This window comes from Canis aureus, chromosome X, assembly GCF_053574225.1.
Source record: "Canis aureus isolate CA01 chromosome X, VMU_Caureus_v.1.0, whole genome shotgun sequence".
Taxonomy (NCBI): domain Eukaryota; kingdom Metazoa; phylum Chordata; class Mammalia; order Carnivora; family Canidae; genus Canis; species Canis aureus.
The window spans coordinates 46913788-46932310 of NC_135649.1; the positions used below are offsets into that span (position 1 = coordinate 46913788).

General features: G+C 41.3%; 1 protein-coding gene across 1 annotated transcript; it reads left to right on the forward strand.

Moving 5' to 3' along the window:
• The first annotated feature begins 2111 nt into the window (after nt 1-2111).
• LOC144307959 (uncharacterized) lies at nt 2112-16034 on the forward strand. The gene is made up of 3 exons (XM_077888052.1): nt 2112-2947; nt 11327-11426; nt 13787-16034. The coding sequence occupies exons 1-3, from the start codon at nt 2935-2937 to the stop codon at nt 14040-14042; spliced, it is 369 nt and encodes a 122-aa protein (XP_077744178.1). The 5' UTR covers nt 2112-2934; the 3' UTR covers nt 14043-16034.
• Nucleotides 16035-18523: the final 2489 nt, after the last annotated feature.

Consider the following 18523-nt stretch of genomic DNA (forward strand, 5'->3'; position numbering starts at 1 on the left):
CATAAGATTTCTCATGCTGCTAGGAGCCTGGGTGGCCCAGTCGGTTAAGCGTCTGCCTTTTGCTCAGGTCATGATCTCGGGGTCCTGAGATCAAGCCCCCCATTGGGCTCTCTGCTCTGCGTGGAGCCTGCTTCTTCCTGTGCTGCTCCCCCTGCTTGTGCTCTCTCTCAAAAATAATTTTAAAAAAATAAAAATACATAAAAATAAAATCTTTAGAAAAAAAAGATTTTTCATGCTGGATTCAGATCCCATTTCACAATGCCTCCAAACTCCACAAGATACATATCAAGTTTCTTGGGGTCCAGCTGAAGGCTGGGGTGAAGGAGAAAGCACCCCAGCTCTCCCTCCTTGGATGCCCACTCCAAAGAAATCCTCCTCACAAAAACTCTTTATCTCTTCTCTCTTGACCCTTTTAGTCCTCCTTGTAAGTTTTAGAGCTGCTTAGTTATTTCCTCTGAAAATCTGGCTTTAGAATTTCATATCTGTTAATTCTTGGTACAAAAGAGGAAACTTAAAATTTAACATCCTTCATGCATATTTAAACCAACCAATCTCCCAGTCCTGGAAGGTTAAAGGTTTAAAAAAACATAAGTGGTATGAATATGGGTTTGGGAGCATGACAAACCTAGGTTAGAGTACAGACTTAACTAGATTTAGGGCATTGGAAAATATACTCCTTAAGTTGTTTCTCCTTCATGTGAGGAATGCTACCTGCCTTACAGGGTTCTTATGGTTGTTTTTTTAAAGATTTTTTTTATTTATTTATTTATTTATTTATTTATTTATTTATTTATTTTTTATTTTATTTGAGAGAGAACACAAGCTGGGGTGGGGGACAAAGAGAGAGAGAGAAGGAAACTCCCTACTGAGCAGGGAGTCACAACACGGGGCTTGATCCCAGGACCCTAAGATCATGACCCGAGCCAAAGGCAGACATTCAACTGACTGAGCCACCCAGGCGCCCCCCTTAGTGGGTTTTAAGAGACTCAACCCAAAATACCAAACACTGCATCTGGCCCTTAGTGGGCACTCAAGCAAATGTTAGGTTTCTTCCCATCTTGCCTTTTCCCTTCCTTGAAAAACATGCCTTTGACACTCTCTACCATAAAGAACATTTGTAAATGTAACAAGGGGAGATACAGATATGCTCTTCAGTGCCATCTCTGTAGTCCAAAATAAGTTGTCTAATGTATACAGTATAGGAAAAGGGATGATATTATCATACCACTTTCATTTTGGGAGTTATCTATCTAATGGAGTTGAAGGTAGGGGACACAATCATCATGCTATTGAACTGGATCATATGTTTTCCCGAACCTGAATTTTAACTTCTAGGTTAAAAATCAATAAAACATTCATACTAAGAGCTCCAGAACTTCACATTGAGAGTTGCCAAACTCATCAACAGCTACAGGACCTGGTAATATACTTCCCCTCTTCTGACTTCATCTATCAAAGATGGAAAAAACTACTGATGTTATTTAATGTGTGAGACACTAAGTGGTCTGTATAATAGTTGACATAAACCCCACAACAACCCTAAGGAAAAGTAATGTGATTATACCCTTTTAAGAAAAGGGACACAGAAGCTACAGACACAGAGCTAAAAGTGGTAGACCTGGGACTTGAACACAGTTAGTTAAACTCTTTATTATACTAGCCTGCCTCTTGGGAAAAAAAGGTAACTATTAAGAAATGTGAAACTTGGCAGCTCATCTATGAAAGTACCCTGACACTATTATCAGTTCAGGCCCTCCTAAAGCAAATGCCAAGACAAGAGTAGACATACAAGAGATTTATTGGGGAAACATTATGAAAGATAAAAGAGGAGGGAGCAGGAGATGGGGAGAGTCTTTAGATTGTGATCCATGTCTCACACTGGTGAAAAGAGAGGTAAGGAGGGAGGATTAGTCAGGAAGAGTACCAGACTGCAGTGCAATCATGAGAAAATCTGTACCAGGCCAATGGAGAGTACAAGCAAAGATTAAGGAGTCCACCAATGAGCAGCAATGATGCAGCTCTAGATGCACAACTGTGCTCAGTTATAGTGTGGGAGCAATCTGCAGAAAGTGTGGCCTTAGCATAAATGTCAGGGGAGCTCCAAAGGCTATCACAGACCTGGTGAGTTTTTCCTGGTGGTCATCCACATACCTCCTACTGATTGGAGCCTGAATTTTTGCAAGGTGCCTGAAGCTGATCTCTTCTACATTAAGCCACCAGAGGGGCTGCCACTCTCAAGCACTGTCACCTAAAAGCCTGGGTATCCTGGTTAGCAGAAGGCTCTATCCAGGGTCTGGGACCCTCAATACTTTCCTTTCTGGAGGTGGCTAGGCAAGCTGCATCTTGGACATGTGATGGGAATACCAGCCTTCTGTGTGAGCAGGAAGTGGTAAGAACCCCAGAGAACCAGGCTGTGGAGGCTGCTGGCCATCCACCACCAAGGCCCCTGGCCCCAAATCATGGACAGAGCCTGCAATGCATAGGGATGTTCACACAGGAGGTAAAACCCCTTTTCTCCTAAGTTGTTGGACCACGTGTCTTTGCAAGTTCCCTTTACCTGGAGTCTCCTCTGACTCTGGGTCTGGGCTGACACATACATCAGAGGCACTGCATGCACAGAGCAATGTTCATTGCAGAATCACCAAAATAGGCTGGGGCACATCTGAGCCCTTTGGGGTGTCTACACAAGGTGGGTAGTAGAGGGATGGGTGAGGTCTTGTCTGAGCTGAGGTCTAGCTCCATTTGTGGAAAAGCTAATTCATTAAACTCAGAAAAGAGCCAGCTCCTGCTTCAGCCCCAAGCTACCTGGTCAGACCCAGGTCAGACATCAGCCTACTCAAAGACTATCCCAACCAATGTTTCCAGTTAGGAATCCTTGAGACTTTTTTCTCCTCCCTACAGAAAAGGAGGGAAAGGCAAGTGCTCTGACCTGCAATGTTGCCTCCAGGTAAGTGTGTCCAGGATAATCTGGCCATCAGTCTCAGAGGGTTTGGTGCCTGCTGCAGGCTGGAGCAGAAACCAAAATCAGAACCCCCCCCCCCCCCCCCGGAGAGGAGTGTGACTTGGGTGAGCCTTTCCACATCCTACCTGAGCACCACCACTCTGAGCACCAGGGGAGTGGATTCTTCCTATCTTGTCAAACTGGCACAGTGAGCCTCTGGAAACTTATCTCACTCCAGCTGGAAGCTAGCCTGACCAGCAGACATCAGGCTGCCGTGACCTTGAAGAACGGTCTGGAGACATGAAGGTCCCCCCAGATGGCATCACAGTGAACATCAAAAGCCAAGGGCACATTCATTTTTCTTACTTTGCTTCACAGATAATTTTCTTATATTACACGTGTCACTTTTTCTTTACAACTTGTTATTTTTTTGTTTCAGTGCTTTAGAAAAGCATTCCCCCTTGAATTCTTATGAGTATTTTCTTTTAGTTTCTTTTCCTCACTTTATAGTTTACATCCTCTCTAGGCACACAGAAAACCATACTTCATATTCCCATAGCACCCCCAGCCTCTTGCTGTTGAATAAGGCCACACGACCAGTCTCAGCCAATTAGCTCTGCACAGCAGTGATTTATATTACTTCTAGACCACTATTTTATTTTTTTTTATCTTTTTTTTTAATATATTTTTTTTAATTTTTATTTATTTATGATAGTCACAGAGAGAGAGAGAGAGGCAGAGACACAGGCAGAGGGAGAAGCAGGCTCCATGCACCGGGAGCCTGACGTGGGAATCGATCCCGGGTCTCCAGGATCGCGCCCTGGGCCAAAGGCAGGCGCCAAACCGCTGCGCCACCCAGGGATCCCTAGACCACTATTTTAAAGGAGTGAGAGATATCCATGACACTCTCCACTTGCCAATGACCAGCGATGTTCCAGATAGTGGAGCCTCTGTCACCTGGGATCCCTGACAGACTGGGAAGCAGAACCCTCTCTCGACCTTCACCAACATATGTTGGGCATTTATTGTGTGCTTGAAATAAACCTTTGCTGTGTTAAGCCACAGGGGTTTGGCATTGTTACCCCAGGATAAGTTTAGCTTAATCTGACAAACACAGCAATGGCTCTCAAAATTTAGAGTGCAATGGTCACTTGTGAAACTTGTTAAAATGCCTATTATGTCACAAAAAATATACTGGGGGACAGACTTACGGCTTAGTGATGATTACTCATTTAGCTGATTTAATAGATCCTTTAAAATTGTATACATTTCCATTTTAATCTTATAGTATTTGTTACCCAGGTAGTAGAGATTCTCTTCAGAAAAACAGAAGACACAAGCAAAAAGGAAAATTAACATAAGTATCCAGAATTCTAACACACAGAGACATTGCTAACCTTCCGATGTTAACATGTCAGGAATTTTCCTGTGAAAATAGACTATCTTAGGAATGAAAAAAGAATCCATAGTACTCCTTTCAAGAGAGCTCTATCCACTCTCCTAAACAACCCCCACCCCTAAGGCGCGCGCACGCACACACACACACACACATACACACACACACACACACACACACACGGGGCAGAACACAAACACACGCACGCGCAGAAGTGTACACTTCAGGGCAAGAGTGTAGGGAATGCAGTCCCAGAAAGGATTGTCCGCCCGCCCCCACCCCTGGGGGCTACATGTACCAGCCATGCTCGCGCCCATCTGCTGAGATCTGGGGTGCTTACCTCACTTTCTCCATCTTTCGCTGGACAAGTCCACATCCTCCGCACTAGGAAGGTGGCACCCATGCAGGGTTCCCGCCCACCTCCCCAGCATTCCCCATTGGCCACCATTTTCTGAATTTAAATGGGTAGAGGGCGTGGCTGCGGTGTGAGAAGTGCAGAACTGGACCTGCGTGGGGGGCAGGAGGGATTGGTCCCCTGACCTTCCTTTTACCTTTCCAGTGACTTGCAGGTGGCTCCCACCTTCACACTGACTTGCGGGGAACCTAGGCATCCAGCTTGCTTTCAATGCAACAGGGAGTTGGTACCTAAACCTGACCGCCCATTTCCTCCCCGGAAGCCTCCCCTAAGCCCCTTATACTAGCTTTTTTTTTTTTTTTAAGATTTATTTATTTATTTATTTATTTATTTATTTATGAGAGATCGGGAGAAGCAGGCTCCATGTCGGGAGCCCGACGCGGGACTCGATCCTGGAGTTCCGGGATCGCGCCCTGGGCCAAAGGCAGGCGCCAAACCGCTGAGCCACTCAGGGATCCCCCCCCTTATACTAGTTTTTAAAAATTATGTATCAGGGGATGCCTGGGTGGCTTAGCTGTTGAGCGTCTGAACTTCGGCTGGGGGCATGATCCTGGAATCTGTATTGAGTCCTGCATCCGGCTCCCTCTGGGGAGCCTCCTTCGCCCACCGCCTGTGTCTCTGCCTCTCTCTCTGTGTCTCTCATGAATAAACAAATAAAATCCTTTAAAAAATTGTCAGTTTTGTCCTATACGATTATTATTATTACTGATAGTAATATCCACCTACATCCAGTTTGTCATTAGAAAATAGAAAAGAGCTATCTGTTGTCGTTTGGGAAACAGCCAGTAGATTGGACTGTGTGTGGGGGTAAACAATCCAGCCACCTGTTTTCCTTGTTCAGTAATAACACAAATATAGATCCTTTAGGCACCCACTTATTTGGAAGTTTGAAATGTACAGAGCAGCTGGAGGCTCCTCTTGTGGGGGAGAGGAGGTTGGTTTTCCATGAAGTCAGGCTCTAAGGTCATATAATCTCATAATACCAAGGACACCTTGGAATTTCAGATTTTAAAAGCTGGTCACAATGTTCTGGTCTTCAAAATTATTATTATTCAACCTCCACAGTTGATCTATCTCCCATTTCTCCACCACAATTCACATCCTTATTAACCCTTTCCAATTACAACCCAAAATGTCCTACTACTTACCACCCCAGAGATAGATGTAGGTTGTGGAGTTTGAAACTTACAATTTGGAGGACCGTCTTTAAGAAAAGAAGCACTAGGGATCCCTGGGTGGCGCAGCGGTTTGGCGCCTGCTTTTGGCCCAGGGCGCGATCCTGGAGACCCGGGATCAAATCCCACGTCGGGCTCCCGGTGCATGGAGCCTGCTTCTCCCTCTGCCTATGTCTCTGCCTCTCTCTCTGTGTGTGACTATCATAAATAAATAAAAATTTAAAAAAAGAAAAAAAAAAGAAAAGAAGCATTAAAAAGGCATGTGTGATGCAGGCAATTAGGTACCAAAATTAATACTTATTTGTAATGAACAAAGAAATTATAAAATTTGGGCAGCTGACATATATGAAACATCCCAATTTCTATAGAATTGACACAAAATGAACAAACGTTTTACAATTTTTAAAAGTAAAAAGTGTTTTATTCAAGCCCAAGTTAGGACAGCTGCCTGGGAAACATGCTCTTCATAGGAAAGAAAGCATTCAGGAGAATGAATAGTTTTTACAGGGTTATATACTTTTTACATCTTAGAAAAACTCAAAAGACTATATCATATCAGCAGGAAATCACAAGTTTTATTGTAAAGGAATGCAGGGAGTAGGAACAATGATCAATATCTCAAGGATAAGATGGTTTTCCTTTAGGCCACTCATTCACAAAGTAGATATACAATGCATGAATGGTGGGCCATAAATCAGACTTTTGGTTTGAACAAAGTTTGTATACAGTCATGTTGACTTAGAAAGAAATCTAAAATGACTTCCCTTGTTTATCAGGCCTTTAGAGTTTTTCTCTCATCCCAAATAATATTTTTATTAACTGCCTGGTACACCTCTGATTTCCCCCCCACAATTTTTTGGCTATAAACCCTTTGATCCTCTCTTCATATGACATCTTCATAATATCATTTTTCCTAGTGAAAATGTTAAGATAATTCAACCTTTCCTTTGCATGATTAATCAATTTATTATGATTATTGATAAAAGTTTGAACTTTACTACTTATTATTGTTGATAGGCAAATTTTTAGTATTGTCAAATTTCAGTAAACTGCTGTCAACTTCTATCAAGTTTCTTATGTGGGCTTAAGATTTATTTTAGATTTTATTGTGCAAATTTTTATCTTAAATATTCTTAATAATGACACAGTGCCATGTCAATGTCCTAAAGGGAGCAGAATTTGCCACCCCAAAATATGTCTCTTTGGCATATTTGGCAAGAGTTTATTTTAGGCTGATCCTCCTTTAAAAAAAAAAAAACAACATCCACAGGAAAAGTTCTGAAAGCTGAATACAAGTTACCCTTTTGAAAGAGGAATTTGTGTTTATAAGGGAAATCTGAATTCGTAAGGGATCTCCCTCCATTTGCCAGGGGGAAAAAAAGGATGACTAATTCTCTAGAAATTCTTGGGGTATGTCTCTGGCTAAGTTGGTGGAGCATGATCCTATAGCGTGCAGAGACTACTAAAACACACACACACACTCTCTCTCTCTCTCTCTAGACTCTTAACAACGGCAAAGGCAAAGACCTAAATCTGCATAACAACCTTAAGATAGTTTACTGTGCTTTGCCTTGTAATCTCCCTTAACTGACTCCCAACATCTTCCTTTGTCTTTATCTGGAGTTGGTATATAAGATGGTGACTTGGGCCATTTTGGGGAGTTACTCAGTTTTCCTGGGTTTCTCCCATGTTATTAAACTTATTTCATTTTCTCTTGTTAATCATTTATTACAGGGGGTAGCGGAGGTCTCAGCCAAGAACCCAGAAGAGTGAAGGGAAAATTATTTTTCTTCCCCTACCCTTCAAGTTCATCCAGCTGAACTAAGAATTAGATTTACTTGAGACAGGTTAGCAGGGGTGGGGGAAGCTTTATTATGTGCATACAGAGGCCCAGTAATGAAATTGAGACCTAAAGAAATGAACAAAGCTGCTACTTTTTAGACAAAAAGACGGAATAAATCTGTGAGGAATTGATAAGACAATGAAAACTTAGCATTGGGCTTCAAATCAGCAAAGAATTCTAAACAGAATTTGGTCTGGGATAGTAAATTAGTAAAAAAAAAAATAACAAGAATTGTTTCTACAGCTTTCTCAACCATGCATTCCCTATCTCTGGTGATAAGAATGTTTCTTTTTACCTCCTGGAACAGGGAGGGTATATTTCACCTAGGAGATTTATTTTCTGATTTTAGGAGGACATAGGAGGATCTGAACATTCTTCCTGCACAGGCTGTCTCTTAAGTAACTTTTACTTAAAATAATCATATGCCAAAGATGCCTGGCTGGCTCAGTTGGTAGAGCATGTGACTCTTGATCTTAAGGTATTGAGTTCCAGCACCATGTTGGGAGTAGAAAAATGAAATAGATAAATAAATAATAATATGCCAAAGTGGCACATTTTGGGGCAGCCTGCCCTTGGCCCCTACAATGGTATCTTGTCAATGTCAGTGTTTCATGCTGAATAACCAAGAAATTAATATTAACCTGTGTAGATATGATTGGGCAAAACCACAAGCATGGTTGGTATAACAAAGGCAGGAATCCATTTTTGATCAATCATATTGTACATATAGGACAGCATAGAAGTCAAGACTAAAAAAAATTCTTGGAATCAGGAAATGAAGTAGGAAATAGTGTCAAATGCTAGCAAGTGGCTAGTGTTAAACAATCATGCTTTTAATTTGAGCTATAAGATTTGTTCATGGTTCACTAAGCATACAAAATGCATTAAGAATGCAGCATTAGGCTCATTAGCCTTCAACTCGCACAACCCTAGTTTGAATCCTAGAGTTTCTACTCACCACCTTATGAAGCTTACTAGTATTTACTTAATTATACCTAGAAGGCTGAGAAGCACATGGATAAATTATCCAAGTAAACCTAAACTAAATGTAAGTCCAAATCAACTTCCTCTTAGCTGATCCAAAACATGTCCACATTCATCTCACCAGTAAAAATGTGACAGGAAGTAGGAGTGGAAGAAGACAATAGTCTTAAGTTGTAGTCAATATTCTTGTTTAACCTAACTTTACAAAAATATGTGGCATCTAGCATGGCCTCTATATTAATTTTCTATTGCCATGTAACAAAATACCAAACTTAGCTGTTTAAATTAACACCTATTTATTTGGCTCACAGATTGGTAAATCGGAAGTCTAGATGTGTTATGACTGTGTTCCTTGCTCAGGATCTCTTAAGGCTGAAATCAAGGTGTCAGCCAGGCTGCATTCTCATATGGAGCTTAGAGCCCTTTTGCAAGCTTACATGATTGTGGCAGAATTCAGTTTCTTGTGGTTGTAGGATTGAGATCATACTTTGCTCTTAGTAGCTGGAGCCATTCTCAGTTTAGATGTTACCCACATTCCTTGCCACATGGCCCCTCTATCTTCAAAGCCAAAAGTGGAAAAGTCTCCTGATGTTGAATTCCTTTCATGCTTCAAATCTCTCTGATATGAGGAAGGGTAATCTCTTTAAGCGTTCATCCAATTAGGTTATGTCCACTTAGTAACTGCCATTTTGATTAACTCAATGATTTGAGACTCTGATAACATCTGTAAAATCTCTTCTGCCATGTAATATAACATAATCACAGGTGTGATACCTCATATTCACAGATTCCATCTAAAACCAAGAGGAGGGAATTTGGAAATCATATAAGTGTTAAGGTCACTGAGGGGACCATCTTAGAATTTTGCCAACTATAACCCGTCCCAGAGGCTTATATGGTGCCCATATGAATCCAAGGGCCATGAAACGTAAGCTTCATTAGCTTCAAGGTGAATTCACCTCTGCATTACCTCCACACATTCTGAGTTTTTCAGTTCACCTATACAATTTTATTCTGCTGATGGGACCCCTCAACCTCACAACCATACACAATTGTGAATTAGATACTGCTTACAGTTCTAATGGAAGTTATAAACTAAATTGGCCAACAATGATTTTGCATTTACCTAGATTGGGGATAATAGCCTTACATCTTGGGCATGCAGTGAAAGGCAATCATGATTTCTTATATATCCACCAGAGTATGTCAGATTGAGGCTAGATAGGTTGGAAGAGACACAAAGAAATGGTACTTGTTCTTTAGAGACCTTTGGGAACCTCATTACTTTGCCTGCTATGTACCCCACATGAGAATGGTTGCTTTGCATAGGATAGTGGGCTATTCCACACATGCCCTCTCAGCAGTCTGTGAGGTAGGGATTATTAGCAAGTCTTCAAATAAGAATTTGGGGAGAACAATGTCCAGTGTGGATCAGAGTTATTAGAGAAAAATTTAAAAAGTAAGTGACCAAATTAATCTGCCTTATTTTCTGATTTCATGTTGTCATTCTCCTCAAGTACTCTAGATGGTAATCCCACAATCCATTGAATAATCTTACATTCTATATCTTGACATTCAAGGCTCTTCAGGATACAACCTGAGTCACATATTCTCAGCTTTCCCAACTATTTTTCCCCTGCTACAGCCAAAAGAAACCCCAAATCAGTGTGACCCAAACATGCTTTATACTTCTCCACTTTGTGCTCTTGCTGTGTCATTATCCTAAAACAAGAAATTCCCTTATACCTGACAGTATAAAGGAATAGGAATGGCACCCAGTGCTCATCCCATCAAGTGCTGGAGAGGATGTGGAGAAAAGGGAGCCCTCTTGCACTGTTGGTGGGAATGTGAACTGGTGCAGCCACTCTGGAAAACTGTGTGGAGGTTCCTCAGAGTTAAAAATAGATCTGCCCTACGACCCAGCAATTGCACTGGTGGGGATTTACCCTAAAGATACAGATGCAGTGAAATGGCAGGATACCTGCACCCCAATGTTTATAGCAGCAATGTCCACCATAGCCAAACTATGGAAGGAGCCTCAGTGTCCATCAACAGATGAATGGATAAAAAGGATGTGGTCAAAAAAAAAAAAAAAGAAGATGTGGTCTATGTATACAATGGAATATTACCCAGCCATTAGAAACGACAAATACCCACCATTTGCTTCTACGTGGATGGAACTGGAGGGTATTATGCTGAGTGAAATAAGTCAATCGGAGAAGGACAAACATTACATGATCTCATTCATTTGGGGAATATAAAAAATAGTGAAAGGGAATAAAGGGGAAAGGAGAGAAAATGAGTGGGAAATATCAGTGAGGGTGACAGAACATGAGAGACTCCTAGCTCTGGGAAACGAACAAGGGGTAGTGGAAAGGGAGGTGCGTGGGGGGATGGGGTGACTGCGTGACGGGCTGAGGGGGGCACTTGATGGGATGAGCACTGGGTGTTATACTATATGTTGGCAAATCAAACTCCAATCAAATAAATATACAAAAGAAAAAAAGGAATAGGAATGGCAATATAAAGGAAAGTGTATCTCATGAAGGAATTGTTTCTTGTTATGTTTCAGGAACACACAATAGAGTACAGGTGCTGAGAGCCATGAGAATCCAGCCCTATGACAGCAAAGCTTTCATGCCACCATTACTTCTAGAGAAAACCATTGCTTGGTTTGTAGTCTTATGTCTGGTTTCATCACTTATGGTACATACATGATTTCCTTCACTTTGAACACTTTTGATCCCTTCCTCCATCCTTTCTCATGCCTCCCCTTTTGCTATAAGTACCTCAATTTGTTTCCATGCACTCTTTGAATAAATATTATAGAACTTTCCCTCTACCAAACTGAATGTAGTTGGAAATATTCTCCTCCCAGTGAAGTAGATCTTTAACAGCCTTTCTCTCTCTCTCTCTCTCTCTCTCTCTTTCTCTCTCTCTCTCACACACCCACACCAAAAAGCCCTTAAGTGGACTGCATTGAAAACTCCTCTCAAGAGCAAACACAGAAGAGAGGCATTCTGAGTGCAATCATAGAGAAAATGTCAAAGCTTACAGCCTGGGGCACCAAGGTGGCGCAGTCAGTTAAGCATTTGACTCTTGGTTTCGGGTTCAGGGCTATAAGATCAAGCTCTGTGTCAGGTATGCTTAAGACTCTCTCCTTTCTTTCTTCCTCTGCCCCTCTGCACGGTGCACTTGCATACTGTCTCTCTCTCTCTCTCTCTCAAATAACTAAATCTTAAAAAAAAAAAAAGCTTACAGCTTGGACATTAGGTCTTGGTGAAGTGGTTGACTGAGTAACAGATGTGTTGCCCTGTAGGTTAGTCCAAAATTCTCTCTGAAAGCTGACAGGATTGGGAGATTAAAAAGCAGTGTACCCACAGTTCTTTGCTCCTTTGACTTGGTGAGCATTTCATATTACCGATGAACACCACCAAGCTTTGGCCATACCACCATGATATACAAGGCACAGAATGGGTTGCTTCATTCACTCACATGCACTATCATCCCTTTTATATCCTTTGCATGGTATATTTGCTATCTTAGTAGTACCCAATCTCACACTACTTTGAACCAAACCCAAATCTTCCTTCTTGCACATCTCTGAATTTAGACTAGACTAAAAATTTAGAAATAAAAATTTGTAAATGCTGGGCAGCCTGGGTGGCTCAGCGGTTTGGCGCTTGCCTTTGGCCCAGGGTGTGATCCTGAAGACCAGGGATTGAGTCCCACATCGGGCTCCCTGCATGGAGCCTGCTCCTCCCTCTGCCTGTGTTTCTGCCTCTCTCTCTCTCTCTCTCTCTCTCTCTCTCTCTGTGTGTGTCTCTCATGAATAAATAAATAAATAATCTTTTAAAAAAATTTGTAAATGCTATATGGATAAAATTTTATAAATCTGTTTTTGACCTCATTTGCAGATGAGAAAATAGAAACAGAAGAAGATTAAATATATGGCTAAATTCATCTAGCAAGCCAAGAAAGAGATTGGCCCTGGAACCATGTCTGTGGTATCCCAACTATTCTTACTAGATTCCTTGACTAGCCTATATAATTCAGGAGAGACTTGTTCCCCACATCTCACCTTCCAGAGTTTTTCAGAATACATTATAGGAATCTTCCCCTGGTGAAACCTGCTAACAGAAAAGTGGGCTCCAGGTGCATTTACAGGCAGCCAGGGTGGACAGTACAGGCCTTTTCGCATGGCAGGAGCTGAAGGTATCAGAAAGCAGGCAGGGCAGCCATGCAGGCAAGGGGGAGGGCAGTCAGCCCCTGGCAGCTGCTGCCATGACAGGAGTCTCCAGGGGCATGGCCTTTCTCTGGGGAATCTGAGGAAGCCAAGGGTGGGTTTCTGGGATTCCTGTTCTCTGGTGAGGCTGCACTTCTGTGGCAGAAACACAGCCTCCCTCCCTCAGAGCCTCTCTACAGCACAGATTCCATGGAGGTCTGGTTTCACTTTGCAGGGCCTGTCTGCATGGAGTTGAGGAGTAATGCCCTCTCCAGCTCAGAGGTTCCCCCTCGCCTCTGCATTCTTTCCTAATGACACCCACAGCAGTATTTTGGTCTCAAGACTAGCTGCTGTGGATTGCAGCAGGCCCCTTCTAGCCTGTAGCTCTCAGGCTCTCCCCTACTCTTGCCCCAGGGGAAATAACCAAGTGGGAAGTGCAATGACAAGAGCCTTCTCTTTTCTGCTTCTGGCCTCATCCTAACTGGGGCTTCTCTCTCTCTCTCTCTCTCTCTCTCTCTCTATCTCTATCTCTATCTCTATCTCTATCTCCGTCCCTTCCCCTCCCCCCCTTCTCTGCTTATGCTCAGAGAAACAAGGAAGGGGCTCTGAGGAAAGGTAGGGTAGCAACCCAAGATGCTGGGAAACACTCAGGGACTGGGAAAGCAGATCCAACTTGGGCCAGAGGGAGGCAGTACCAGGCCCTGGGCTGGGCAGGACCCAGGCTGTCACTTGCTGGAGGGCTCTGGAGGCCTAGGAGACTTCTACCCCTCTTCAGGCCTCTGTTCATGTCCTTCTTCTCCTTAAAAGGTGGAGGAAGGAGTTATGGTACAACAATGCAGGATGTCCCTTCCAGCTCCAGGATGCTAGGAGTTCAATGCTGCCTACCATGGTGAGGAGGAGCAGTGGGGACTTCTTCAGATTGTGGGTGCACTGCTGCTTTTCCTGGAAGCCAGACAAGGTCAGAGCCCAGAACTTGTCCTATGCTGGCCTTCCCTCCTGGGCCCCAACATACACTCACAGCCTTACTCTTGGCCTCCAGGACTCTCAGAAGGGCCCAGGATAACCCAAGTCTGAGATATGGATGACAGGGGTTGGAATAGAGCAGATAGATTCATAATATTGGATATTTGGTCCAAAGAAATGTATATTTAATTATTGTTTTTCTGTCTTCTGTCCTGTATATGCTGATTAATAAGACACAAATGTCCCTGAGGAGTTTATTGACTTATAGGGTACATAGATGTCTAAATGTGGTTTTAACTCATGATGATAATAAAGTCTGAGTCACCTGGTGATTTAGGAGCACTAGGAAAGGACACCTAACTCAGCTTGCTCTGGTAACTGTCAGGGAAGTCCTCTAGGAGCAAGTGATACTTTAGTTGAGTTTTAATGATTGAATAGGATTTTGCTTAACAGAGAAGGAAAGGTCAGTCTAAATAGAAGGGCAGGAAAAGGTTTGAGGCAAAGGCATGGAGGCTTGGCCACAGAGGTCTAACTGGACCAGACTAGTCAATGTCTGACGAGAATTCAGATGACAAATGTCCATTACAGAGGCCAGTTTGGCAGTGTACCCTAAATGTACCATATAACCACACAGTCTCCCTTCTCGACACTGAGAAATACTCGTACATATGCACAGGGAGGAATGCAGAAAAAAGATAGCATATTTCTTTTCTTTTTTTTTAACCTTTTTATTTATTTATTTATTTATTTATTTATTTATTTATTTATTTAGAGTTCAATTTGCTAACATATAGCATAACACCCAGTGCTCATCACATTAAGTGCCCCCCTCAGTGCCCCATCCCCCCGCCCACTTGCCTTTCCACCACCCCTTGTTCGTTTCCCAGAGTTAGGAGTCTCTCATGTTCTGTCTCCCTTTCTGATATTTCCCACTCATTTTTCTCCTTTCCCCTTTATTCTCTTTCACTATATTTTATATTCCCCAAATGAATGAGACCATATAATGTTTGTCCTTCTCCGATTGACTTATTTCACTCAGCATAATACCCTCCAGTTCTATCCACGACGAAGCAAATGGTGGGTATTTGTCATTTCTAATGGCTGGGTAATATTCCATTGTATACATAAACCACATCTTCTTTATCCATTCATCTGTTGATGGACACTGAGGCTCCTTCCATAGTTTGGATATTGTGGATATTGCTGCTAGAAACATCGGGGTGCAGGTGTCCTGGCATTTCACCGTATCTGTAAAAGATAGCATATTTCTAATAGCAAAGCATTGGAAACCATCTCAATCTCTATCACTAAGGAATAAACTACAGTATGTTCGTTCATACTATGCAATATATGCAGGAGTTACATATGACCTAAATCTATAGATCTAGCATTGTTTTTTTTGAGCACAGGACATAATGAACTCAGTTCTGACACTGAAGGAGTGTCAGATCCCACAGGTTAAGGGCTCAGTCCCACAAGACTGCACCCCACTCCCTTCAGATGCCAACCTTAAGTCCAGGTTATCATTAGTGCTTCTGACCTACTAGATCAGAGGTTCCTACGACTCCACTCCATCCTGAGATTCAATTAACTTGCTACATTGATTCATATTTACTTATGTTTTATAGTTTATTACAAAGGATATTATAAAGGATACAGATGAATAACTGGATGTAAAGGTATAAAGGGTGAGGTCCAAAAGGGTCCCAAATGGAGGAGCTTCTTTCCTCATAGACCTGGGGTGTGCCACCATCCCAGGATGTGGAAGCATTCACCAACATGGAAGCTCATCAAATCTTGTTGTTCAAAACCTTTCATATAGCTTAGTCTGCAGCCTTCCCCACCTTCCCCTTCCCAGAAGTTGGTGAGAGGGACTGAAAGTTCAAGTTGGTCTTTCTAGTAACCAGTGCAATCTTGAGGCTACCAAAGGGCCCAATCCTAGATCAATTTATGAGAATAAACTCAAAAGGAGGTCTTCATGAATGACAAAAGACATTCTTTTTTTTAAGACATTCTTATCACTCCGGAAATTATAAGGGTTTGAGGAGTTTTATGCCAGGAACTGGGGACAAAAACCAAATGTATTTCTTATTATATATATCACAATAGGTAACAACATGGATAGATTTCCAAGACACAGTTGAGAAAAAAAAAAAGAAAAGAAAAGAAAAGAAAAGAAAAAAAAGAAAAGAAAAGAAAAGGAAAAAGAACACTTGATTGACGTTTGGGGACACCGGGGTGGCTCAGCGGTTGAGAAGGTCTGCCTTCAATTCAGGGCGTGATCCCAGGAGTCTGGAATCTCCCTGTGAGGAGCCTGCTTTTCCCTCTGCCTGTCTCTGCCTCTTTCTGTGTGTCTCTCATGAATAAATAAAATCTTTTTTTAAAAAAGAACATTTGGTGAATGAAATGTAAGGTACAAGGCCATTTATATAATGTCATTTAGATTCTATGAACATATATATATGTGTGTACATCTGTGTACAAGCATGTGTGTATGTGATTTGTGTCCTCTCATGTGAATTACCTCTTCACGTACTTTGCTCATCTTCCATTGGGTGAGTAGAGATTTGTAGTTTTCAAAGATATCTCTAAATCTGTAATATGTTTTAAATATTTCATCCCAATTTCTTTTGTGCCATTTAATATTATTTGAGATTTTTCTTAAAAGATTTTGAAAGACATAATTCCTTATTATTATTTTTTAGTTGCAAAAGCATGCTTGTAGGGGCAGCTGGCTGGCTCAGTTGGAAGAGCATGCAACTCTGGATTTTGGGGTCGTGAGTTCCAGCCCCACATGTGTGTAGAGATTACTAAAAACAAAACAAAACAAAACAAAAAACCTTAATTTTTTTTAAAAAAGCATGCTTGTAGCAAAAAATTCAAGCTCAACAAGAGTGGGGCGTGAGGGTGGGAGAGTGTTCCCAACTTCTCTGAACTCCAAAGATGAATATCCTTATACTCAACAATAAGAAAGAAGGTATGAAATTTTAGAAATAATACATAATGGTTAAGAGTTCTGACTTAGGAGTCAGACAAATTTGAGTTCAAATCCAGATTCCTCCACTTACTGGCTGTGTGATACTGTACAAGAAACCCAGATTTTTTTTAGCTTCAGTTTCCTCATATATACTAAGGATATATACTAAAGTAATAATGCCTTCCTCAATGAGTTGTAATGATTAAAGAAGATCCCAAATATAAAGTACTTGGCCCAAAGTAGTTTCTTGATCATTTTGAATTTCTTTCCCCAACTCCAAACAAAGCTGGTGTTCTTTCCTCAATCTTATGTTCTTTGGGGGATCTGTTCATTCATGTGGCCTTCAGACATAGGCTTCTGAGATCAAAGAGAACAAGTTTATCTTCACTATAGACATCACCATCAAGGGGTATGGTTGATGGAATACCCATATAGATGAATGTCATGGCATATGTGCTAAGAAAAATAAAAAATAAATAAGAATAAATAAAATATATGCTATAAGATATAACTACAAATATATAAATAACACACAAAAGTATTTGAATATATACTTTATTAACATAAAAGGAGATATACACACAATGCTAAGCACATACATGTCAATATTAACAATTATCTTCTCTAGGTAGAGGAACTATAGGTAATTTAAATGTTTTATACCTTCATACATATGCTGATTTTTCTGGTAGAAACATAACTTCCACAATCAGAAAAAATTCAAAATAGTATAAGACCTTTCAGTTTAAACATACACACATGGGCACACACATACTTATCTTGACTTTAGACAGGGAAAAATCCTCTAAGTATACTTCGCTTCTTGTGCTGTCTCAACCCCCAAGAAGAGATTGATACTGTGTCAGTCCAGTGTGAGTCAGGGTTGAGGTATTCTCTCCAGTATCAAGTCGTCTTCTTCCCCCACCCTCCCGTAGTTTCACTACTTTCCTTTGTTAGCTGTGTTCAAATCATAGTTCTGGCTCTGGTCACCAGATGGCGTGCTTACTTCTAGTTTCTAAATACTATTTATGTATTTATTTATGTATTTATGTATTTTTATTTTCTTTTTTTTAAGTTACTAGCTTTTTATTTTCAGCAGCTGAAACAACTTCTTTGTACTCCAGTTTCCTCATCTTGTTAGAAGCAAAAACTCCTCTCTGTAGCATTCCAGCTGTTCTCTCTTTAAATCTCAGTCAAATTCATAGGTTTTCAGGATGATTTGAAAGTTATCTAGGTAAGTTGATGGGGACGGATGACTTGGGGACTCCTCTGCCGTATTGCCCTGTCTCCAATATTTTTTATTTTCTAAACACTATTTAAAAACCACTATTGTCTTGGTAAACAAGTTTAAAGAAAAACTTATTTTTTTACACATAGGTTATGAATCAGTACATTTACTACAGTCCCACTTTTGTTTGAAAAATACATATTCATAGAAAAGGGTAGAAGGGTATACAATTGGATTCTTCATTCATTTAATTCAATAAGTATTCAAAGGGTCCTTCCCACATGTCAGATACCACCAGCCACAATACATATTTTCATGCCAATCTCTTTTCCCAACTCTAGATGCTTAAATTGAACTGCCTACCAGACATCTCTGT